The following is a 26,480-nucleotide window of genomic DNA, read 5'->3' as shown; positions in this document are numbered from 1 at the left end:
TGAATGCTCTTTGGATATAGCACACACTGGCTGCATCTGCTGCTGTGATCACTACTTTCTGTTACATGATAGTGGTTTAGATTGGCATTCCCAGCATCAACCGTGAAATACATTTAGTTGTGCAGAAAACTGAATGATAGGTTTGTGCTCTTTAGTGGCTTTCTGTGCTGGTGCTGAAGATGAGGGATCTTCATTTTGCAGTAGGAATATTACTCTTCTGTGTTCAGAGACACTCCTGCTCATAGTGTGATGCCCTCAGATGAGTTTGAGTGGCTTGTTGTGCAGATTTTGTTTTTCTGTTCATCTTTTTTTGAAAGTTACTTTTTGTAGAAAGATGCATTTTTGTCAGAAGCAGTTCCATTGTCATAATAAATTTCTCTCCCTGTGTGTGTGTGTGTGTGCATGCAGGTTCCCACCAATCAGTGAGAAAGCTCCTGTAGGGAGGGTGGTCGGGGTCATCCTGGCTTCTGCCATAAATCAGAGCATTGTCTACTCCATCATTGAAGGGAATGAAGGGGGTGAGTGCTCACTTTTACCTGCACACTACACATCGGATGTGTCTCTCCAGACAGAGAGCAAGTGTAACTGATCTATAATAACTCTTCAAATAGGGTTAATGCTGCTAATAAGGATTATACACTGGGGGTGGACTAGAGGGCAAGGGTAGGGGGAACATTAGCATTTTTTCAATGAAATAGTCCTTTGTTAAGGCCTTTAATAAGAGGATAATAGCAAAATTGGATACTGGCTGTAATACATAGACACCAGCCCATTATGAGCAGCCTGCAGGATGAGTGAAAGCTAGCAGTAATTTTTCATATTAAAATGTGTAACACATCAAGCTCAGAATATAAAGAGTGCAGATTCAGGCGAAAGCTCACGACTGCTGAGAGAGCTCCAGAGCACGGACAGTAGGCTTTGAGATGGAGTTTCTTATTGCTTATGTTGTCTTTAGGGAGAGGAAGAGAGGTAGTGAGGTAGAGAGATAGAGAGAGAGAGAGAGAGAGAAAAGCATATTATCAGCAATATTAAGCCTCATGCTCGCAGTGTGTTCAGGTGAAATTGCCTGCTATATTGGGAATCACATTAAATTACATTGGGGGCTGGTCAGAAATGAGAGAGAATTGGTTTTGGTTCGTTCTCATCAGAATCAGAGCATGCAGCTAATCAAAGTGCCAGTTGTTGCCTTAAAAAGAACAAGATAAGGTGATCCTACCCTTTAGAGTTGCTGAATCTGAGAGGTTTAACACAGTGACATCATCTAAGAGAGGAAATAATCTTTAATAAATGATGATGAGCCTTCAGACGCAGCTGGTGTTTGCATCTGAAATCCTAATTTTACCCAGAGCATTACCAATTGATGGCCTTTAGACCAAGATTAATGGAATACAGCAAAAATTATCCGCATCCCTAATTATGAATGAAAGCTTCCCGAGGTTAGGTCGATTATGGTAGCTTTTTCATAGTAATGTTCATTCATTTCATTTTTCATTTATGATCAAGTGCTTGTTAACCAAATCAGGCCCAGTATTCTATACTTCCTCACACTTTTTTTTGCAACTACTGTATATGTCAATGTGACCAATAAAGCACAGGGAGACCGACTTGCATTTTTTTATTCCTAGTTCTTTAAGTCCTAATTTATTCAATTCCCATCAATTAAATTCAATATAAAGGCTAATATCCTCTGGTTGCCTCACTAACTGAAATATTTGGATAGTAAAATCAGCTTTTTTGCCATGCTTGCAAGAGGTGAATCATTTTTTGGAGTTTAAAGCTTTGTTCATGACCGTCTTTAATGCCTGGAATCAGGGAATTAACTCTTTTTGGGATCGATTCCCATAAAAGAAAAATGGCTTGAGTTATGTTTTGAAATCGGAAAGCATTCATCTTGTAGACTAATCATTAATTTGAGACCATGTTCAGTCATTTCCAACCCATCATGTTGTCATACACGCTATTGACTTTTTGACCAAAATAGCACATTGATAAATATGCAATACAGTTGGACAACAACTAGGACAACCCAAGAAAATACTTGACACTTAACAAGCATGGTTCAACCCCAGGACACATCACTTCCACTCTTTCTCATATTATCCATAAATGATTGATTATGCGTTCCTCATGTAAAAACACAAGTTGTGTGTCATGTCATGAGGCCAGTAATAATAATAATAAAATACATTTTATTTTTATAGCACCTTTCACAGACTCAAGGATGCTTTATAGAGCAATCAAAAGAATAAAAACATAAAATAAAACATTATACGCATGAAACTGATGGTTCAGGAAGAACATAGTTTTCTATAACAGTGATGTGTAATGTGAAGTGTTGGAATTCTTTGGAGGATTTTGATCACACTTTTTTTCTGCTCAGTGTTACATTCTCTGCCGTTTCCATCAAAAGCATTTTTAGTGTAACTAAAGCAACATTCCATAGCGTGTTCAAAGCGCTTCCAATTCAAGCGTTCCATAGCGTGCTTCATAACATAGACCAACTATGCTATTTGGCCAACAGTATGTGGACACCTGACAAATCGCACCTCTATTGTTCAACAATCCACTCCAGATTTAGTCCACTCTTTGGGTAGGCTTTCCACTAGATTTTGGAGAGTAACTATGGGGAGTGCAGAGCATTAGTGAGGTCAGGCTCTGAAGGTTGCCAACGTGGTCTGGAGCACAGTCGGTGTAGCAGTTCATCCCAAAGGTGTTCAGTGGGGTTGAGATCAGGGCTCTGTGCACGCCACTCAAGTTCTTCCACTCCAACCTTGACAAACTGTGTCTTCATGGACCTTGCTTTGTGCACAGGGGCATTGTCATGCTGGAATAGGTTTGAGGTCCAGTTAAGGGAAATATAAATGCTACAGCATACAAAGACATTCTATACAGTTGTGCGCTTCCAACTTTATGGAACAGTTTGGGGAAGACCCACATATGGGTGTGATGGCCAGGTGTGCGCATACTTTTGGCCATATAGTGTAATTGATAATGAAATTTGTCGCCACTTATTTTTATTATCAAATTTTGTCAGTTTTGCTGATTAGATTGCAGATTCTGATTATTAAATACATAAATCCCTAAACTCTAATGAATCCCGAAACTCTAATTATTATGCACGTTTGACACAGGTGAATTCAGCCTGAACAACCAGACCGGAGTGATCAGCACAGCTAAGCCCCTGGACTTTGAGAGCAACAACAGCTATGTGCTGCGTGTGGAGGCTGATTCCATGAGAGTGATCTCATCCAACCTCCGGGCTCCCGCAAAAAGTGAGTCAACCACCAGTTCTGTCTCTCCAGCACCCATTATATTGTTGAAATCTCTGAACACTCACCTGGTTCTGAATTCTCATTTCACATGATATCAGTCTTCCGATAGGGGCTCTTTCCATCTATTTACACCTAATAAAAACACCTTGTTGCTTGAGTGCATATCAGAGATTAATTATACACTTCTGTCATCAATTACGGTAATGGGGAGCTATTTGACTTTACCTGTCATGTGGCCGCTTTTGGAAATTTTTATTAGTTAGTTGTAGTGCTGGAAGCATTCATTTATTTATATGATTACTCCCAGTATGTTGACATGCTTGAAGCAGTCCAAGTGTTGGATTTTCAGATCAGTGTTTGCATTAGATTATGTTTCACTAGGTATAAAAGCCATTTATGATCAAAAACTATGCATGTCACAGGCATTCATGTCAACCACACAGTGCCTTTCTTAGTGAACATTTTCTGGCAGGGATTTTGACACGTCCATCCTTCACTGAAAAAAAAAGCTTCAGCAATTGATGAAATGCAAATGTAGATGAGGTAGCGTGAGAAAGGGTTGATTAATATGGCTGGGAAAGTATTCATGTATCACCTCTTGAACTATGTGGAAGAAAAGCTCTTTTGCTCAATTAGTGGAAACAATTAAGTAAAACACAGATCAGCCTGCAGTGATGCATTAGTAGTGACCATGTGACGTGCTGTGGTCAAGTAGCCCATTGTGTGTGCCAATGGCAAAGAGAATGTTCTGGAAGCCCCCTGGCATGGTGCTGTGTTCTGTCAGATGATGGATGGAGCTATCACTCTCCCTCACTGAGAAGCGACATGACTTGGCTTTCTGCTGTGAGAAATGACAGAACAGAAAGAGGGCATAATCTGCCAAGCAATATTTTGCTATGTATAGAAACTCACTTTATCAACTCAGATGAGTAGGAGTGGATCGGCTGCCATTTGCGGCATAATTTAATCAGAGATTTATTCCTTTCCTGCAATTGAGATTAAGTGATATAATAATTCTACAGTGCTTTGCATAAGTATTCACCCCCTTAAACTTTTCCACATATTGTAGTGCTTTAACTAGGAACTGAAATAGGCATAATTGGAATTATATGTCAATCAATCAATATAAAAATCAGTGTAGATTGCAGAATTGTTTACAAAACATAAAATTTGTGATTACATAAGTATTCATCATCCACTGGTGTGAAATCCCTAAATTACTTCTGGTACAACCAGTTGCTATTAGAAGTAACATGATCGCAATATAAATATATCTGTTCCTGGTAGAACGCAGAGTTTAGAGTTAAGTTTAGTTAGAGAACATACCTAAACAATCAGCATCATGAAGACCAAGGAGGTCAAATCAAAACAAGCCCAATGAACATCCAGCTATTCTCTGTACTGCTTATTCTCACACAGGGTCACAGGGAGCCTGGAGCACAAGGTGGGGGATACCCTAGAAAGGGTGCCAACCCATTGTAGGGCACAAATCACACACACTAAAGTTTATTTAGAGATCCCAATCAGCTTACAATGCACATCTTTGGACCATCTCCCTGAACCACAGGGAGAACATGCAAACTCCATGCACTCAGGGCAGAGGTGGGAATCAAACCCCCAACCCTGGGGGGTATTAGGCAAACATGCTAACTACTAAGCCACTGTGCTCCCCTCTCAATGAACATCTCCACTGAACAGTTGAACATCCTGCAAAACACGATTAAATCTAGAATATGTCAAAAACGATTCGACTTAGAGGAGGCTGTCCACCAAAAGTGAGTGAGGGGGTAAGGGGGGATTAGTCAGAGTAGAAACCATGAGGCTAAGGCACTGAATTGTAAATTACCTGTTTTTGCACACAGGTAACACAGCCAAGGTGTTCATCGAGGTGCAAGATGAAAATGACCATTCACCTGTTTTCACTAAACAGCTCTACCTGGCTGGGGTCACAGAGGACGTTAAGACATTCACATCTGTCCTGCAGGTTGAGGTTTGTACTGGAACATTCTACAAAGCACTATTTCATCAATAGCTTCCGCAATACATGCAGCTCAGTGCTAATGGCTGTGCTAACAATTTTTTATGTTACAATTCTAGAAACTTTAAACCATTACTACAGCATATGTGTATTGCAGGAGTGTTATTTTTGGAATGTTACACCATGACCTTCTTAGGGTGCTTTCACATATGTAGTGTTTAGTCCATTTGAAATGAAACCTGGTGCATTTTTGTTTGGGCAGGTGAGATCACAGCAAGGTGGTCTTGATCTGCTTCCAACAAATTCAGGTGCGGATTTGATTTGAAAATTATATGACCCTGATTTGTCCCAAATGCAGGAGGTGAATGAAACCTCTCATGCATTTTGGGTTGTGGGCATGTTTTTGTAGATGTAAGCTGCTAAACTGACCTGTGAGGTGCAAACTGAGCCAAAGAACAGTAATAGCACTGCAGAAATGTGATGTGTTGAGAGATGAATGCTGGATCTGATACACAAAATGTTCTAAATTCATTATTTACATAATCATGTTTGCATGTATTTAGCGCCAGCTCTCTGTTCGGGTGTGCTCGGGTGTTCCCTATCAAAAGCGGGAACGAGATGCTGCGTTTCAATAACGCTTATGAGAACATTCTTTGTTCGACCGGTTGTGAAGCATGTGTGCCAAACACACCAAGAATTGGCTTAAATAACCTCGGTGGGTGACGTCATTTGATTACGTGCACCTGCAGGTTATAAATAGACGTGAAATGGACATACCCTCAAGTTTTCTTGTCTTCAGAGACTGCATTGTGTGTGTGTGCACGTTGATTCCAGCGTTGTTTCTTTGTTTGAAAAAAAAAAGAAAAGAAAAAAAGGAGATCATGTCTAGTTCGTCGGTCAGGAGATGCTTGCCACCCTGTGTTCAAGTAATCCCTGACGACGATCTGCATGATTTTTGCTTGGAGTGCCTCGGGAAAGAGCATGCAGCTTGTGCCCTTGAGGACGCTGAGTGTGAGCACTGCGAGTTGCTTCCTATCGGAGTGCTCTGCTCGAGGCTCACTTTCTTTCAGGAGGGGCGAGCCTCTGCCTCCATGTTGAGATCGTGGGGCTCGCGTATCGAGCTCGCTGAGAGACGAGGAGTGCGCGAGCCTCCTCTCTCTCTCGCGCTCTCCCCAGATCACGATGTCTCCACCCTCGCTGCTGAAGCGCGCCCCGGCGCTTCTTCAGAGCAAGCCGAGGACGCGGGTTCTCTTGCTTCTGGTGAGATGGAAACGGAGAGCACCACCTGTGAGTGTTCCTTATGTGATGACAGAGCATTTGAGGAATTGCTGGAGGTGGTGACTAATGCTGTGGCCAGGCTTAAATTGGACTGGCCACAAGAGCAAGAGAACCTCAGGCACTCCAAGTTAGATGACAGATTTCTGTCGGGTGGCCAGGGGGAGAGATCCCAACATTGATCTCTCCCTTTTTTCCCAGATCTCCATGACGAGTTGTTGTGGAGCATTAGTGAGGGGGCGTTTTCAGAGCTGCGCCGAGCCATGGAGCTGTCTCTTCGTGCGACCAAGCAGATGGCCCGTGCCATTGGCCGTTCTATGGCTGCTATGGTTGCCACGGAGAGACACCTGTGGCTCAACCTCACGGGCATCAAGGATAGGGACAAGGTGTTCCTCCTTGATGCCCCTGTGTCGCCTTCCGGCCTATTTGGCAACTCCATGAATATGGTCATCAGTAGGTTCCAGGAGGCCAAAAGACATGCGGAGGCTTTTGATAAGTTTCTCCCCCGCCGTGCTCAGGCGTCGGGGCTGTCAGCCACCCAGCCCCGACCCAGTCCGGTTTCTCCACGGCGAGAGTCGCAGAAGGAGAGTCTGGTGAGCCGTACGCCCCCTCGTAGGGACCCAGCCCCAGCAAAAGGCCGGATCTGAGGACGATCATTTTGTCCAAAAGGAAGAAGTCCTGAGGGTCGAGTGCCTGGGACCCTGGGGGTGTAGAGGTAGAGGCTCCTTCCTGGCACCCTCAGGGAAATGTTACATGTTTGGTTGCCTCCTGCCACGTTTCAGGATGCTGGACATCTAACATCCCTCCAACAGAGCGAAGTGTCAAAACTAGTGCCCCTTTCAGAGAAACTGGCAGCGTGGAAGCTACTGCCGAATATTTCTCCATGGGTAGAAAGGACTGTAGGGAAAGGCTACAGGCTTCAGTTTCCATATCGTCCTCCACGTTTCAACGGCGTGGTCTCCACTTCTGTGAAACCGGAACGAGCGCATTTGTTGACACAGGAATTGCAAGCTCTTTTGGACAAAGGGGCCATAGAACGTGTTCCCCTGCCAGACAGAGAGTCAGGCTATTACAGCCGGTATTTTCTGGTTCCCAAGAAAGATGGGGGGTTGCGTCCAATTTTAGATCTTCGCGGGTTGAACCGCTACCTCAGAACATACAAGTTCAAAATGTTGACAATCAGGATGATTGTGTCTCAGATCCAATCAGGCGATTGATTCGTGACGATCGATCTCAAGGACACATATTTTCACATAAAGATCTTGCCACAACACAGGAAGTTCCTGAGGTTCGCTTTCAGGGGCAAAGCTTACCAGTATCGGGTTCTTCCATTCGGCCTAGCCTTGTCGCCATAAAATGCACAAAATGCCACATACACAAAATGCATGGATGCAGCTCTGGCTCCTCTACGACTCCAGGACATCCGCATTTTAAATTACATAGACGACTGACTGATTTTGGCTCAGTCTCAGGAGCTAGCGCTTCGAAATTGGGATGTCATCCTGGCTCATCTCGAATCTCTGGGGTTGAGACTCAACGCCAAGAAAAGCGTTCTCTCTCCTGCTCAGAGGACAATGTATTTGGGTGTTGTATGGGATTCAATCATGATGCAGGCACAGATGTCTCCTGCACGCGTCGAGTCCATTCTAAACACCCTAAAGAACATCAAGCTAGGCCAGAAAGTTACAGTTCATTACATTCAAAGGGTTCCCAGTCTCATGGCAGCTGCATCCACGGTGATACCTTTGGGCCTCCTGCATATGAGATCGTTTCAGTTGTGGCTCAGAGCCAGGAGATTTCATCCAAGGGCCAATCCCCAGAGGCGAATAAGGGTTACGCGCCAGGGGCTTCATACCCTATCTATGTGGTTCAGACCCCGGTTTCTAGGCACGTGTTGTCATCACAAGATGCTAACGACAGATGCTTCCCTCACGGGTTGGGGTGCGGTCTTAGATGGCCGTCCAGCCCAAGGGATCTGAAGAGGTCATCTTCTCGACTGGCACATCAATTGCCTCGAAATTATGGCTCTATTTCTGGCCCTGAATACTTCCTCCAGCAGTTAAGAGGCTACCATGTCCTAGTGCGGGTGGACAACACTGCGGTAGTCTCTTACATAAATCCCCAAGGTGGACTGCGTTCACGCTGCCCGAACAGGGCACAGGACAAGTTCCTGTCCCTCAGGGCGATTTACATCCCCGGGCATATGAATGTGGGAGCAGACTTTCTGTCCAGACAAGCTGTGACACACGGGGAAACTCCACCCCGAAATAGTCAGTCAAATCTGGGAAAGATTTTACGAAGCAGAGGTGGACCTCTTTGCTTCACAGGAGACAGCACAATGTCCCCTCTACTTCTCTCTGACTCCTCCAGCTCCCCTGGGTCTGGACGCGATGGCCCATACGTGGCCCAGACTGCGTCTTTACGCATTTCCCCCGATCACTTTGCTCCCGGGAGTCCTGGCCAAGGTCCGTCAACAAGGGTTTCGCCTCTTACTGATAGCGCCCCGTTGGCCGACCAGAGTGTGGTTCTCAGATCTAATATCCCTCCTTGATGGCTCACCGTGGGCAAATCAGGTCAGGAGGGATCTTCTCTCTCAGGCACAGGGGACAGTGTTTCATCCCCGGCCCGAGCTCTGGAACCTTCATGTCTGGCCCCGGAGGGGGACCAACTAAGATATGCTGGGCTTCCAGCCGATGTAGTAGACACTATTCTAAGTGCTAGAGCTCCCTCCACTAGAAGAAGTTATGCCCTCAGATGGCGTGTTTTCGAAAGTTGGTGAATGGCACACCAGGCAGTTTCAGTGCTGGGGTTTCTGCAAGAGAAACTGTCCTCAGGCACATGTCTTGGTACTCTCAGAGTCTATCTGGCCGCTATTTCAGCTTGCCATGCTCTGATTGATGGGGTTTCTGTGGGAAGGTTTCTGACCCTAAAGATGGTTTTTCTAATGGCTATTACTTCTCTGAAGAGAATTGGGTATTTGCAGGATCTGTCAGTCTCGCCATCTTGCCTAGACTTTGCCCCTGGGCTGGTCAAAGCTATTTTGCATTCTCACCCTAATTATCTTCCGAAGGTTCCATTCTCGACCATACATCCGGTCGTTCTTGAAGCCTTCTGCCCTCCGCCGTTCACGAAACCAGAGCAAGAAAGACTTCACTTACTGTGTCCAGTACGTGCTCTTCAGATTTACGTCCACCGCACTAGCCAGTGGCGTAAGTCAGAGCAGCTTTTCATATGCTTTGGGTGCCGCAACCAGGGGGGCGGCTGCCACTAAGCAAACAATGTCACATTGGGTGAGGGATGCTATTGCCCTAGCCTACGAGGCACGTGGTCAAGCTTCACCTCTAGGAGTAAGGGCCCATTCAACCAGGGGGGTTGCATCTTCTACAGCTTTGGCAAGAGGTGTCCCCTTGCAGCAAGTGTGTGAGGCAGCAGGTAGGTCCTCTCCGCACACATTTGTCAGATTCTATAGTTTGGATGTCCATGCTACTCCGAGCTCACGTGTCCTTGAGTCAACATCCCAGAGTCATGTCTGAGACCTCTTCAATGCTTGTGCGCACACACTACACAACTTTGAGGGGTCCAGACACTTCCGTTGGTATTCTCATTCCCATATTCTCATTCCCATATTGAAACGCAGCATCGAGAGTAGCTTTTGATAGGGAATGTCTCGGGTTACTTGACAGTAACCCTGTTCCCTGAAAAAGCGGGAACGAGATGCTGCACCTCAATGCTGCACTGTTGGCATGACTGGGCATCTCTGAAGACAAGGTTTAACCTGAGGGTATGTCTGTTTTAAATCTATTTATAACCTGCAGGTGCACGTAATCAAATGACGTCACCCACCGAGGTTATTTAAGCCAATTCTTGGCGTGTTTGGCACACTTGCTTCACAACCGGTCGAACAAAGAATGTTCTCATAAGCGTTATTGAGATGCAGCATCTCATTCCCGCTTTTTCAGGGAACAGGGTTAGGTCAAGTAACCCAAGATGATTTTTGTGGTTCTACAAGCATTTGGCAAAGGTTTATTTACTTTTATTTTTTTTGTGTTGCTGTATTTCTGACCAGTGAATAAAATCATTTTACAAGTACATTTTCAGCCATACATGCCTCTCAACCAAGGTGTTTTGTTTTTCCTTTTTGGTCTATGTAATTGTATGTAGTGTGAAACCAAGCCATAAGGTGTCAATTTCACTCTGACTCAGACTCAAAAACAGATTAATAGGTGTGAAAGTGCACTTTAGACCTAATGAATTCTACTAAGGCTCTCTGTTAACTGTGATGCAGCACTAATAATCAGTTCTATGATAAACCATGATATTTAAAATACACTTAAGGCATTGTGGACACTTTGTGCAAACTATTATCAATCCACTCGACTGTCTATTCAGAAGATTTTAAGGCAGCATCATTTCCACGAAGGTCCACAATGTATCTGCTGAGGCTTCTATTCATTTAAAATGATACCCAGCATTTCAGGTACAGATAAACATGTAGTCAATTTTAAATATCATATTGTAATGAAATCGTACATCATGATAAAGTCTTAGGCAATTACCTTTCATATTTAATGTCTGCTCACAACAAAGCTTTAGCACCACATTCGGTAGCACCGAATAACAATCCATCGCCTCAGATGTAGCTGTCTAGACAGAAAATTGCCTCAGACACCGAGTGGGTATAACTCTTGTTTGTCGACAGTGCAGGTGTTTGTGAGAATTTTTGGATGTTAATGGATGCACTGTTTGTTACGGGAATGTTAGTCTAGGGTGTAAAGCAGGTGTGGACAGTACTCAGCTGGCTTCTGTGAGATTGTTTGGCTGTGAAATTCCAAGGCACCGTGATACAGAGCTCACCATAATTGTCAACAGTGCAGGCGACAAAAAGCCTGCCATGAAGATCCTCGTAAATCAGCCAGGCACTCTCCTCCAGCACATAGACTGTCTTCATTAACAGCCTCTCTCTCTTTCTCACAGTTTTTTTCTCTCCTTTCTGCTCTCTATACCTCACTCTCAGCAGGCAGTGTCTTTTGCCATGTAATTAAGGTTGCTCTGCCGTTCTCAGAGAGAGGAAGACCAACACGCACTCAAGGTCATTGTTCGTAATAAGCATAATGGCTGAGCTGCCACTTATCTAGTAACCAGTGGTTTCCTGGAGCCAAGGCTTTATTCCCTCGTTCACAATGTAGCATAATGTCCAAGACTATGTGGAGTTGAAGTGTATACAATATAAATAACCAATAGCACAGTGCTGTGAGAAGGCCTTCGATAAAGTTAACCTGAAAGGACTGTGAAATAGATGTACCATACACATTTCCCTGTAACCCCACTGGACAAGCCCACATGACAGGTTACAACCTGGAACAATGTGGATTAGCACATAATCAAATTAGATGATTACAGAAAATTTAATCTCAAAAGTCAGCAACCATATTTATTTATTTGTTTATTTAGAGATAGTTAACCATTTTAATCATTGCTGAATGAGTCTTTACAATGAAATCATATTTGTATGTGTGTGTGTGTGTGTGTGTGTGTGTGTGTGTGTGTGTTACTCCTACATAGGCTTTGTTCTAGGTAATTTATTTTTAAAAGCATTTAAAGCCAGCCTGTCTGACATCTCAACCGAAGCTGAAAATAACTTCAGAGACATTTCAGTGAGGTGTAGCACTTCTTGAGTAATAAATCTCAGTACAGTATCAGAGTTTTTTTTTTTTTTTTTGCTTCTTTATTTGCTTAATGCAGTAGTTCCCAAACTTTTCGACCCCAATTTTTTTTATTCCGGTAAAGGACTACTGTAACGTTTGAACAATTTATTATGTTAGTAGCATACATATGTGTAACATAAGTGACTAAAAATGAATAAAAGAATAGTTCTTGCACTGACTTACTAGTATAGTGGAAAACGATGTGCTGATATAAGAAAAGAATCCATGCTGGGGTGGTGTGATATGGCCTGACGTGAAGCAGAAGGGACATGCAGAATTAATGGCAAAGCAAACAACATTGTTCACATACTCATCTGCGTAATTTATGTACATCTTGAGGATTAAAAGTTGTATTCAGCAACGTTAAACTGACGAATTCTGTCTCTCATTAAAAAAAAATAAATAACTTACCACTGTGGTTGTTGTCTGTTGACATGAGCTGTGTCTCAAATCAAAAACTGGGCTACTATCAGAACGTTGAAAGTTCAAATTCCAGCATGAGCAATCTCCCCCTGTTGGGCCCTTGAGGAAGGCCCTTAACTCTCAACTGCTCTGTTGCATAACATGATGTAAAATGTAATGTTCATTTCTGTAAGCTGCTCCTGTTAAAAAGGACAATCTTGGACAGACACACATATTCACTGTTGGATGGATGGACTGATGGCAAAAATCATTTATAGTGATGAAATATGGCTCTTGAGTTTCTAACCATGAAGATGTAAGTAACCACTCTGTCTGACAAACAGGAAGGAAGAAAAACTATTTCAGACATGTGCCCTTGATTCTGTTTGGATCAATATCCAAATCAGTTTATCTGCTGGTTACAATAATCATTTTAAATCCTACAAAATTTCAAACATTTGTTCTTGTGATAACGAGAATCTCGGATGACAACCCAAAAGCATAATGCTTCCACCACTCAGTGGAGGAGGTATAATAAATGCATGAAACAAAAGAGAAGATTGTAGGTTTCTCTCATGATCCCATTTGAAATCAAGTGACCCCATATGTGGCTGTGCATGTGTATGTGTGCATTTGTACCTGTGTGTGCAGATGGAGTGTTAAAAGGTGTCTGAACAAGAGGGCAGTGTCTTCTTCTCACTCACACTCTCAGAGACATGGTGGCAGGAAAGCCATGCAGTAGATTTGTAAAGCAGCTCAGCAGCACATAGCTTAGACTAATCTACTTTCTCATCCCTCTTTAAATAGTTTGAAGGTGGAGAAAAGACAGTTAAAACTGCTGCTTGGTCTGTCACCTGGGGAAGAAGACACAAAGTTGAAAGAAATGCTTTTATTTTCATTGTGCAAATGGTTGCATGGTGGAGCAGACTGACAGTGGATGCATTGTTCAGCGCAGTCACTCTGCTAATTAGTGTCATTGTGATGCATTGCTCTTAAGTGAAACAAGGACTCTGTTATGGCTTTGATTTTCCTGTTCTATACCTGAGTTAGAAATAGGACAAACACAGGGGAATCCAGACAGCACACAAATGTAAGCATGTCAACAATGTAATGTAGCTAATTGAGAAGACATCACCACAATGTTGCTGGATCATCAGCTCCCTCTAGCATTTGGGTGATTTATTAACGTTACTTGTACTCCTGCACGCTCTAGTCTTATTCATCAGAAGGTGTTGATTTATTTTCTATAACTCTCACGGTACTGACTGCAGTTTAAGTCACAGATTTATATTAATGCACTCTTTCTAATATGTTAATATTTCCATAGTAACAAATGCACAAGGACTTAAATATATTGTAATTGTTGTTATGGTAAAGTTTGCATTGAGGAGATGTTTATCTATGATTTTTTGAAGGAGTCTCCAGTCTCATAGCTTTGTTACAGTCAGAGCTAAAGCTGTTCCTATTTCTTGCATGGGAAAGTGTTTGGGAAAAAGGACTTTGAGCTTTGTGGTTTCTTGGTGACATGACATGCTGTACTTTTTTGTGATATTTACATCAAGAGAGAGAAAAAGGGAACAATCCTTCATAGCTGTATAATGGGAACTAATTTGTTTCATGAATGTTTTACAACTTTAACTGTAACTATGAAGGGATAATGATCTAGCTTTATTAAATAAGAATTGGGACTGTTAGGTTCCCAAGTGGCACAAGAGAAACTCTCACTTACCCAGTTGTCAGAAGATCATGAGTTCAAAACCAGACAAGACTGCAAGTATTCATGGTTAGGAGTTGAAGAGAGCAAAATTGGCTTTGCTTCCTGGGTGAGAGGGGTGGCACACAGGTCATATCAATTAGAGTGACACTAGCCAATCATGGGTGTCTGTGAGTTTCATGAATGTGGAAGTGTGTAGATAGCACTTTTCTCAGCTGCCCTGCAACACAGCATGAACAGCAGCTTGAAAGATGTCCTTGTCTCACAAGATGTATGTACTAGCCTCAACCGACCCCAGTTGGTAACTGTTGTGTGATAGGGAAGAGCTATAGCTAGTGGGTAAGGACTGGCAAAATGACCACATTGTGAGAAAATGGAGGTAAAAATTTAAAAAAAAATAAAACATTGCTCTGATATAAAAGGATTAAAACATCTAATTGTTTGTATGTTATAAGCAGATTCATGTCAGGTTACTTTCACAAGCTGCTACTTTTTGTCCTGTGCTTAATTGACATAACCTGCTGTTATGGAGACATTATTTAGCCAAATAGGAAATGATTGATTAGAGTGGTCGTGGTGTTCCCAGTTAGCATGTTGTTGTGCTAGATGTTTGCATTTGATCTGTAAGAGACTGGCAGAATTTGCTTCGTGGAAGTGTTAATCCGATCCATTAGACATTTTTCCTCGCAGTGGTAATGAAAACATGCCAGACATAGAACCCAAGTAATTCATCAGCATGTGAACTTCCCACTGCTGCCCTTAAATACAAATATAGGTTGACGATATTTAGTGAAGCAGATCTCATAGACATAGCGAGAACTTCAATCGGATTAACAACAGTCAGAGCCATCTATTCTGTTGGTGCTGCTAGACAAACTCACTCTCACAAGGTGCACACACATAACAATTGCTCTAAATAAGTGTCACTGCAGAGAAAACCCTGAGAACGTTCAGTGCAGCAGAGGGCAGAGTGATCGTGACAGCTCTGTCATCCTGAAGCTTACATCCTACAGATCTTTGAGTGGGAACTGTAGTAGTGCTGTAGTGCTAGTCCTGCTCTGTATTTCACATGTCATTGGCCAACCTGTGTGTTTTTCAGGCTCTGGATAAAGACACAGGGAATTATAGTGCCATGAAGTACCGCCTTATCATCCCTCCCACGGCAGAGGGGAAGGACAGCTTTGTGATCGAGCCTTACACGGGCATCATTAAGACTGCCATCATGTACCGCAACATGCGCCGCACCTACTTCAGATTCGAAGTCATCGCCACTGACAACTACGGAGAGGGCCTGAGCAGCAGTGCGCAAGTGGTGGTGAGTATGCCAGTAAGCCCTTTAAAAAGAGAGATAGAGAAGGGAAAAGAGAGATACAATGACAGGCAGTGTGATGCATAGGAGAGAGAGACACAGCGAGAAATAGAGACTTGGAGGAAAAAAGAGAGTGCTGGTAAGGCAGGAAAACAGAGTGTGAAAATTCATTTGTCACTATACAGACTTACCAGCAGTTTATAATTATTTTCAACTCCCTGTGGTTTCTTCATTATCTGTAAATCTTTAAATGAGGTCGTATAAATATTGAGCCAGGTTTTCTGCCCAGATTAAGCCTAGTAGTTATTGTCCACCAGACATGTTTTTTTTTAGTCTAGGGTTTATACCAATTTCTGAAGCGTTATTTTGACACGTGTTACATGCGGCTTCCGTTTTAACTAGTGTTTCAATCCACATGGGCTGCATCAGAGAACATTAAAATCACAATCTACAAAGACATATTAATTGTACAACATGTACTTGCTTAGAAAAGAGTTTATGAAGTATGATACTCATTTTACACCAACAGGAAGGAAAAAAATAAATAAATACAAATATCTAGTGGTGGACTAGTGGCTACAGTAGCATGCGCTAGTGGCGGTGTCATTGCCATGGCCTGGGTTTGATTCCTGGTCAGGGAACCAACCCCAGCCACTGGAAAGTTGTACAAGCCAGTACACTCTCAGTACCAGTCCCAAGCCTGGGAAGTGGGGAGGGTTGCATCAGGAAGGGCATCCAATGTAAAACTTGTTCCAGAATCAAAAAATGCAGATGGGTGATCAGCTGTGGTAATCCTGAAAGGGAGCAGTCGAAAGAGGAGAAAAAAAATGTGCTGGTTGTTTACTGTCCCATGTCCCATTTTTATGGGCACAATTACACATGTCCCAGTCCTTCTTTACCAGTATTAGCACTGTTTAAAAGGATTCTCATTCTCCCATTAGAAAGAAAGTAAACATTGTATTGTCTTGTATTACATTGCATTGTATTTAAATGTGAGATAAACTTGTGTGAATATGCAACAACTCAACTAGTTACTACTAATTCCAATAATTATTAAACATAAAAAAAACTAAATTAAAAAAAGTGTTAATCCACCTTCTCATAACTGATATTCGGATGCCGGAGCTGCCAAAACAGATTAAAATCAAGGTGCACAGTTGCTCTTTCTTGTGTCAGTAGCACGTGTGAAACACAGCCAAGACATGGCTGGTGAGAATTGTCTTCACGCAGCGCTTGGCAGGAAGCTTACTTGAAACATCCAGCGTGAATTCGGGGTCGGATTTCTTTTTAGAAGAAAAGCACCTCACATAGATCTTGTTTGTAACTCATTCACTCAATCACTTATGTGTGGTAAGAACGTACTCCTTCACACACTCTCTTTCTCTCACTCTCTATTACTATAGCTATTACTAGTAGCTATAATGTGTCTCTTTCTTGAACTAGAGGAAACTGGCAAAATCCTACACTAGCACCACTGACGAATGCATATTTATTTGTATGCACAAACTGCATGTATATGAAGTATGTATTGTATATACACTCACCACCCACTTTATTAGGAACACCTTTACACCCGCACATTCATGCAGTTTTCTAATCAACCAATCATGTGGCAGCAGCGCAATGCAAAAAAAAAAAATCATGCAGACACAGGTCAAGAGCTTCGGGTAGTGTTCACATCAACATCAGAATGAAGAAAAAGTGTGATCTCTGTGCCTTTGATTGTGGCATGGATGTTGGTACCAGATTGGCTGGTTTGAGTATTTCAGAAACTGCTGATCTTCTGGGAATTTCACACACAATAGTTTCTAGAGTGAGGGACATTGAATGGGGGACACTTCTGTGGATGGAAACACATTGTTGATAAGAGAGGTCAGAGGAAAATGGCCACCCGCCATTTGGTCTTTACGCAGTCTTTGGCGCAGTCTTCAGCTGTCCAGTTTGAGTGAGTCTGTGCCCATGATAGCCAGAGTCAGAGTCTTGTTCTTGCCTAACAGGAGTGGAACCTGTTGTGGTCTTCAGCCCATCCACCTCAAGGTTTGATGCGTTTTCTGTTCTGAGATTCTTTTCTGCTCATCACAGTCATAAAGAGTGCTTATTTGAGTTACTGTACTTATACTATAAGTATACTAATATGCTATACTTATTTGACTTGCTGCCAGCTCAGACTGAGCTCAGGCTGGTCATTCTCTTCTGATCTCTCTCATCAACAAGGTGTTTGAGACCCTCCCCTCACAGGATGTTTTTTTGTTTTTTACACCATTCTGTGTAAACTTTAGAGACTGTTGTGTATGGACAAACCCAAGAGATCAGAAGTTTCTGAAAGATTCAAACCAGCCCAACCCAAACCATGCCATGGTTAAAGTCACAGAGATAAAATTTTTACCCATTCTGAAATAAAAAACCTGTATCTGCATGATTTTATGCATTGTGCTATTGCCACATGATTGGCTGATTGGATAACTGCATAAATGAGCAGGTGTACAGGTGTTCCTGTTAAAGTGACCGTGTCAAAGAGTGTGTGTAGTAAAAGCACTGTTAAAGAGTGTGTCATAAAAGGCCCAAAACAAACCCTAAACCTAGACTATATTCTTCTCACATACAGTATAGAGCTGGTTTTACTGACATTGGCATTGTTAACACCAGGTCAGGATCGTTTCTCTCAATATTGATTGCTTCAGCCATGTTGCTCACATGAGCAACCAAGCAAGCTAGCAAGCACACAACAGTGGTACTTTGGTATTTTCAATGACACTTTGTGTTTTTGTTTTCTGGAAAGCTGGACATTTGTCATGTTTTCTTTACAAAGCCAGCATCTTATATTAGATGGCAGTGAGTTAATTTATTTCTGAACCCAGGCAAAACACCCCAAGACTGACCAGTGCTCACAAATGAACATCAATGATTTGCGAGCTTGTCAAATACCATTTAAACTCTATGGAGTCAGATCCCATTTAAACTCCATGAATCTATCTTTTTCCTAGATTAGCTCTGGTGCCAGTTCTCTGGCTGTAGCTTTAAATGAATTTGCACTTCTTAACGGCCCACCAGAAGGAATCCAGTGGACGCCAGTTGGAAGGTCTTGTGGATGAGCAATTAAACAGTAACGCATCTGCATATTGGGTCCATTAACTGCTGCTTAATGTAGGAAAAGGGAGTCAGGACAGACACGCTTTCTTTATGTGTGTGTGGCCATTAAACAAACACACATGCTAAAGGAAGAGGAGAGTTTACACTGGGCTGTGAGCCAGAGAAAACTAGGACATTGTATTCATATTTCATAGTATTTCACATATTCAGTGCTAACGTTATTTGAACATTAAAGAAGTATTTAATTGGCATTACATGTTAAATATATCAGTAAATATTCCACACACTGTTTATGTTAGTGTTCATGTTCCTGGAACATCCTGAAAACTTGACAGATTTATTGTCCTTGGAACCAATAATACCAAGTTCTCTAACATTCAAATATCCTCATTTATTAGTTGTATTGTCAGAATTCATGACAAAAGGACTCCTAAAACCTTGAAAGAATGCAAAGATTTTATTAAAGTAAGACTATGATGTTCAGATGGTGGCAAAACATTTTCAAGATTAATTTTCACCAACACTGTTGGCTTGTGAGCTTTTATTGACATTATAACTTTTCAGTCTCTACATTCCCCAGGTATCCGTGGTCAATCAGCTGGATATGCAGGTGGTGGTGTCCAATGTGCCCCCGACTGTGGTGGAGCAGTACAAGGAGCAGCTGATTGGGTAAACACATCCCCTCCTTCCCCATCACCCAGACGAAGATAAATGGCTAAAGTTATTATTCTCCCATGATTGAAGTTGTACCAGGCATCATCCAAAGACAGATTATAGTTGTAATATGGTAATGAAGAATGAAAGGGTCAGTGTGTTGAGCTGAGCCCCTCGGGTGCGGCTGGTGTGTGTGTGACGTAGTTGTTTTTATGTGTAGAATGAATCAGTGAGCCGTTTGATTCTTCCAGCCGCACATGTCTCTGAACCAGGCCTCCTGCTGTGGCCCAGGTCCCTGAAAAGGAGAGCATGCCAAAGCAGACTCTCTCTGTTCTCCTAATGGATACTGGGAAAACATTCACCATTCTCTCTTCCTTTTTCTTTGATTCGTGTTTTCATTTGTTCACACATATGACCGGTATGATTTTGGCCAACCAGATGTTATTTATTATTTTGATGGCTCATCGCACAGGATGGAGCCTTACCACTTTAATTTCCATACATTGTGTTTGGAGGACAGCAAGACATGCCGGAAAGGTGTCTCAGAGGAAGGTGGCAGTGAGAAACTACAATGTACCACACATTCTCACATTCGCAAATGTGATAGACTCACTCTGTTATCTTGGGTTGCCTTGACCTCTCAGTCCAAGGTGCTGTTCCTCAGTATTGGCCTCCCAATGGGAAATCAGTCCAGCCTCTATTTCATGCCACACACACATCCATGCATATAGTGGGGAAACGTCCACATATACAGTGTCACAAAAAAAATATATGAGACAGGTTCAAGACCATGACTGATGCTAAAATGACAACATTGAATTTAAAGTGAAAGAATCTGAATCAATCAATATCAATCTCAAGTGTCTTTTGCTCTCTTGTCAAACCCGTCAGGTCCTAACCAACATGATGTATATTTAGGTGGGGTAATTGTTGCTCTGTATTCCTCACTGTTCCCAATTGCCGAGCCCAATGATTACGTTAATTAGCATTATTTACCTGCTTGTTTCTAATGTGGATGCTAATCATTACTGCATGTTCACTGGTATGCATGTGTTGAATTCAGAAGAGACTCCTCACACCTCCTGCTAGAGATCTACCAGGTGTGGTTGGAAATTTCTCGGAGAGGAAGCTTTAGACATCTCTAGCAGTTTCATATTTGCATATTCAATACTAAAAGTACTGAATGGCAATGAATGAAACATGTGCCACTTCAATTTAAAATGTACAAATCTGACTGTTTATGTGTTTATTTTAAGTGACAGTTTATAGTTGAATGAAATTAAACTGATGTATGTATTCCATGCATATTTTATGTATTCCAATGTATTCCATGGCTTGAATTTGTGTGCAAGGTTTCAGATTTCATTTAATAATAACCAGGAGTAGAAAATTCTAATTCAGTTTCTGGTGCCCATTACTAATTCAGTTCTTCAGATTCAGAGTCAAATTTAATTGACTCATCTATGGCTAATTGGCTGAAACGGTGATGATCAAATCTGTGTTTTGCTTTCCCAGTGTCCACATATGTAGTATATATTGAATATGGATTGTGCCACCAAAAACTGAGTTAGAAATTTTTGATTATTACCTGATTATTAATGAAATAAAATTTTAAACCTTGCACACATTCAGGCCATGAAATAAAATCTGATGTAATACAACTATGAAGTAAAGGCATAAAAATTCAGATTTGTACATTTTAAATTCAGATTGTATTGGCACATTTCTCATTCTATAGCCTTGCTTAGCCTTTAGTACTATGGAATATTCAAAAAATTTTTGAACCATTACCATAACTTCATGTCTCTTTCTGTCTGTACCATCTCCTTCTCTGTTTATTTCTTTGCAGTATCCTGGAGCGTTACGTGCAGGACCAGATCCCGGGTGCCAAAGTAGTAGTGGATTCCATTGGGCCACGGCGGTACGGAGAAACCTACGAACTGGAAGACTACTCTAGCTCAGACCTCATGGTGTATGCCATCGACCCTATGACCAACAGGGCTATCTCCAGACAGGAGTTGTTCAAGTGAGACCCTTGGTGTCTGTCTCTGTCCTTCGCTCTCACTTTCACCTGACCTTGTTCCACATTTCTTCAATCCCTAAATGTTTTCCTTCACTCGTTTGACCCAGCCTTCTCCTTGACCCCTGCTTTGAGCACCTGTAAGGTGTTGTCGTTCTTTCCGCAAGAGACATCATGGTCCCACTCACTGTTGTACCTTCTTATGATGCCAGCCCCAGTTATGCCATTCAACCTTCTGACAAGCAGCTCTTCCCTGAAGACCCTTTTTGCCCCCCGCCCTTGCTTCACATCCTCACCCAGCTGAAACCACACACATCTATATAGCTACAGGTCTTTAGAGTGGTTTCACTTCAAAGCTTAGTGGTTAGACTTAAATAGGTTACAAACAAGGCTGGCACAAGCACATTATGGGGTTTTATTATTGCCTTCATTCTGTTTCTACTTGTTTATACTAACAATTTGCATGTACACTGTGACACCAACAATTTGCTCTTTGCTGAATGGAGTGCAGCGTAACAGCTGTTTGAGAATAGTTCTTGGTATGGCATATTCTGCATTCTTAGAGGTCTCCAAGTAAAATATAGACTCAAAATCTGACAAGACTTATGTGTCTTAAGCTGTCTGACAGACAGAATTCTTCCTATGATAAAGCATGTGAATCGGAACATGACAAAGTATCACCAGTCAAAACTGTTCATTTGATTTATTGATGGGCAAGAATAAGCATCCAACATAATCCACATGCTTTTTAGCCATTAGGAGTTCATTCTCTTTGCTCTTTCAGGTTTCTGGATGGAAAGTTACTGGACATTAATAAAGAATTCCAGCCATACCTGGGCCGCGGTGGCCGCATCCTGGAGATCCGCACACCCGACATCGTGCAGAGCGTGAAGAAAGCCGTGCAGTCATTGGGCTACACAGAAGGAGCACTGCTGGCCCTCGCTATCATTATCGTTATTTTCTGCATCCCCGCCATCTTCATTGTCGTCATTACATACCGACAGTGAGTACACTTAAACATACCTGTGTTACAACAGCACTGAGAGTAATTCATGTTCATGTTCTGTTCACTACTTAGCAGTTGCTATCCCACTGACCCTATCTGACCTTGACCCTTTTTATTTTATAGTAATATGATTGTGGTATGTATTTTTCTATTGTTTTGTTTAACTCTGTTATCTTCAATATAAACAGGTAATACAGAAATGGCTATTATAATATGGCGCCTTTGTTTTAGATTTACATAGACCAGTCATCTTGAATACCATGTTAGTCTCAGGTCAAAATCACTTCCTGTTACACTGGGGTATAAATGAGGTGACAAAGAGGTCAAATTGCATTAGTCATTCATCAGCATGAGGAAGATTAGTGTACCGTATACACAAATAAAATAAGACAAAAATGTGTTGAACTTATTAAATCAGGCAATGGCTATAAAAAATAGCTATACCCCTGCTGAAAATACCCATATCCACTGTTAGGCCTATAATTAAAAGTTTAAAACAAACAGAGCTGCAATAAGTCTGCCTAGAAGAGGACACACGTGTATTCTACACAAAGTGAGGAGGATGGTTAGAGAAGCAAAAATTTGTCCAAAGGATCACAGTTGGCAGTGTTTTGGGGTCAATAAATCTCCATGTAAAACAATTTGGATTGCATGCCAGAAGTAAGCATTTCCTTTCATCTAACCCCAAATGTAAGCACCTGGAGTTTTCTGGAAACTGCTGGAGCTTTTACTGTTGTTTTTTTGGGAGCTCAAAGTGGGTTTTGGCATAAAAGCAGTATGGAGATTAGAAAAGTACCTAATCTCCACTGTTAAGTATGGAGGAGGATCTGTGATATTGCGAGGCTGTTTTTCCGTCAAAGGCCCTGGGAACCTTGTTAGGATACAAAGCATCGTGGGCTCCATGTAGTACCAAGAGATTTGAAATTAAAATCTGGCTGCCTCTACCAAGAAGCTGCAACTGGGTCATGGTTATCATCCAACAGGGCAGTGATCCAAAACATACATCCAAATCTACACAAGATGGTTCAATGAGAACAGAATCAAACACTTGGCATGGCTATCCCAGTCTGCTGACCAAAACTCCAATGAAGACCTGTGGGGTGAGCCAAAGAGGGGTCTACAAGAGAGGACCTAATACCCTGGAGAGATTACGCACTGAGGAGTGGTCTGTCTTCTCCAATCTCATCAGGCTTTATAGGAGAAGATTCAGTGCTGTTATGTTGGCCAGAGGAGGTTTTTCAAATTACTAAACGCAGAAGTGCTCACAATTGGCACATGTGGTTTTGTTTAAAAAAAAATTAAATTTGACTTTAATTAAAGATTAGTTTCAGTGTGAAATTAAGCTAATTAACCACAAAGACTATTTCCATAACTTCTTTTGCCAGTAATTTTGGAGCAGACTGTACAGTAATACCTTCCCATTTTATTCCAGAGCATTTTTATTCCTGAGAAACTTCAGTAGCAGGAGCTGTAGCCAATATTCAATACAAAGCGCGTAGGACCTTTTCTCCCTAATTCACCATGGAAACATCTCGGAGAGCCAGTCAGATATTCTGTGTAATTATTGTGAAAGCAGATTCATTACTGCTACTAGAGATAAACCAGAGAACCTGTTTGTTGCTGTAAGAAAGATATTTTGCTCTGTACAGTGCAAAATGAATGATGGAGGCAGTGATCAGAGAGAGAGGGGGAGAGTGGTTGGAACACAGGAGATAAGCATTCTCCTCTAAGAGCCATCTCTTTTATGAGGGAGCCGTATAAAACATCATAACTAGAGAGACGAAATCACTAGACACCTCCTGCAGCTGTGTCACTAAAATTTACTGCAATAAGGGGTTGTTGCATGATAATCCTCTGCCAAGTGCCTTACTGTGTTTCAATGTCTATTCTGTTTTTTTTTCTTTCTTTTTTTCCCCTTCCCACGATGCATTATCTGCAGATTTAAGGAGTAAGTATCCAAATGTGCATGAACACATGAATGCATGATGGCTTCAAATTTGACTGTTTTCTCATAAACCAGCTGCTAAATATTGCTCACTTAGATGATAAATAAGAAATGCGCTCATGAATGCAGCATGCATTATTTATTTATGGAGTGCATGTACACCATATTTTCCCCATTTTCAAGATTAAACTAATGCTATAAATTTGTGTAACTTGTTGAATCCATCAACTAAAGACGACAGGCTGAATGTGCCAAAACCGCCAGGATCCAAATGGCTCTCCCAGCTGGCAAACCTGGAGGCATTGCTGCTAGCAATCTGTATGAGGAGCTAGGCGACAACACCATGTAAGTTTTTATGATATTAAATCGTATCTCGAGAATTGGCTATACATTATTTTTAGAGCCATTTAACACCCGGTCCATAATTATACACAGAACATTGTTAGTCGGCAGAGGAGGGGCTTTTTTATCATATTGGTAAAAGCATTTTATGTCTTAATTCTTGTAATTTTTCATAAAACGTTCTGTTTAGCAATTGAAATGTTCTGAACACTTAATGGGACTCTGCAGTCAAACATGATCTTGAGTAATCTAAAATATTGCTCTATGAATTCTATCAGAATTCTGCCCAGGCATGTGCCTACAGGATGGGTCTCAATTAACATAATGGAATTTCTTATTCAAAGAAAACAATCTTTAAAAAAAATTAAAATTCCTATTAAAATGAAATGGAAGTGTTTAAGGGCACGCTCACTGGGTTTCCAAAGAAATGATGCAAATATCAGTTGAAAGGCATTAACATACAAATAGTTGAAATATAAATAGCTATTGTAAACTATAACTAAATTTGCCGATTAACCACTAAGAGGCTCTGTGCCATGGTGATATGTGCTATAATTAGAGCAATTAATGGATAGGTATGTCTAAAGGTGTTTTTTTTATGTGTCATCTGTGCCAAGTAGTTTTTACCTCTGCAGTTAGCAGTTAGAACATTAACCCTGTGCCCACCTGTATCTGAAATATGCTTCTTTGATTCAATTGGTACCATATTGTTCAAAAAACAATAAGTGTGTATTCTGTTCAGGCCCATTAGATGCCTGCAAAGGGCAAAGGTAAAAAGAAAAACCAATAGGTTTCTGACAAATAAGCTGTCACTATTGCAGCAAATACTGCAGGATGAGATTCCTTCCAACATCGTTGTTTGTTTGTTTTTTTGGGAGACATTGTGACTGTTATTGTTTTTGTTATTATTCTAGCAAATGTAGCTTGCAGTTCCACAAATGCAATATCATCACCATCACCACTGTCCTCTTGCTGTTACATACTTTTGAGCTCTTCATTCTTTTCTTTCTGTCATTTCTTCCTTATCTGGAAAATCAGGTCTAAGTAAGTAGAGTTTATTGCTTTCAATAGTAGATGCCCAGATTCAGTAGGTGCTACTCAGTGCTGCCTATGTTTGGTAGATATGTGTCCTTGTGGCTTATTCTGTAGACTAGTTAATAATTTCCTCACAGTATACACCCTGTCTCTGACACATTGATAATCCATTGCCCAGGCTATATTAATATAATTCTGCTCTCTTAGGATTTATTGTTGGATGTTGGTTGAACTAGTTTCCTAGTACATGTTCTCTGGATTTAGATGTCTCCTAGATAATTATAGAGTGCATCCAGATGTGCATTATGTACATGCAGTAATTGGGGTAAATGTGACTGTGCCTTAGCTGCATAGTTGGCTCCTTCTACCTCATCATTCTTCATCCTTGCTGGTCTGTTCCTCTCATCAAGCATATGTCTCTGTCCCCCTGTGCCGTCATGGTGAGAACAGGGCTAAAAGATGTGTTTTGGAGGAGGCAGATCGCCAACAGCACATCAGTTCATTTGCATCACGTGCCATTGCTGCACACAAGCAGTCCACGGCCAATGGAGTCCTGCTCAACAACCTCCCCCGCTCAGAGAGCAACATCACCTTTCTGTCAGATGAGAACCCCCTGACAACCACCAATCCACTCTACTATGACGATGGTAACATCAGCAACCCAGAGCATATGGGAAGAACCCAACACCTCAGGCACCTACTGGGCCTGCAATCTCCTGGCTTCAAGAGTCTG

General features: G+C 41.8%; 1 protein-coding gene across 4 annotated transcripts in view; it reads left to right on the top strand.

Moving 5' to 3' along the window:
• The window catches only part of pcdh15b (protocadherin-related 15b), a 186,085-nt gene that overhangs the window by 148,040 nt on the left and 11,565 nt on the right, over positions 1 to 26,480 (top strand). For all 4 annotated transcript variants that reach the window (XM_053238777.1, XM_034309522.2, XM_053238775.1 and 1 more), the window contains 8 exons: positions 409 to 518; positions 3,132 to 3,272; positions 5,135 to 5,262; positions 15,446 to 15,661; positions 19,326 to 19,414; positions 21,249 to 21,425; positions 22,204 to 22,422; positions 24,605 to 24,715. In XM_053238777.1, coding sequence (XP_053094752.1) covers positions 409 to 518; positions 3,132 to 3,272; positions 5,135 to 5,262; positions 15,446 to 15,661; positions 19,326 to 19,414; positions 21,249 to 21,425; positions 22,204 to 22,422; positions 24,605 to 24,715 — 1,191 coding nt within the window. The remainder of the gene's footprint in view (positions 1 to 408; positions 519 to 3,131; positions 3,273 to 5,134; positions 5,263 to 15,445; positions 15,662 to 19,325; positions 19,415 to 21,248; positions 21,426 to 22,203; positions 22,423 to 24,604; positions 24,716 to 26,480) is intronic.

This window comes from Pangasianodon hypophthalmus, chromosome 12 (genome assembly GCF_027358585.1).
Source record: "Pangasianodon hypophthalmus isolate fPanHyp1 chromosome 12, fPanHyp1.pri, whole genome shotgun sequence".
Lineage (NCBI taxonomy): Eukaryota > Metazoa > Chordata > Actinopteri > Siluriformes > Pangasiidae > Pangasianodon > Pangasianodon hypophthalmus.
This window is presented reverse-complemented; position numbering and strand designations above follow the sequence as displayed.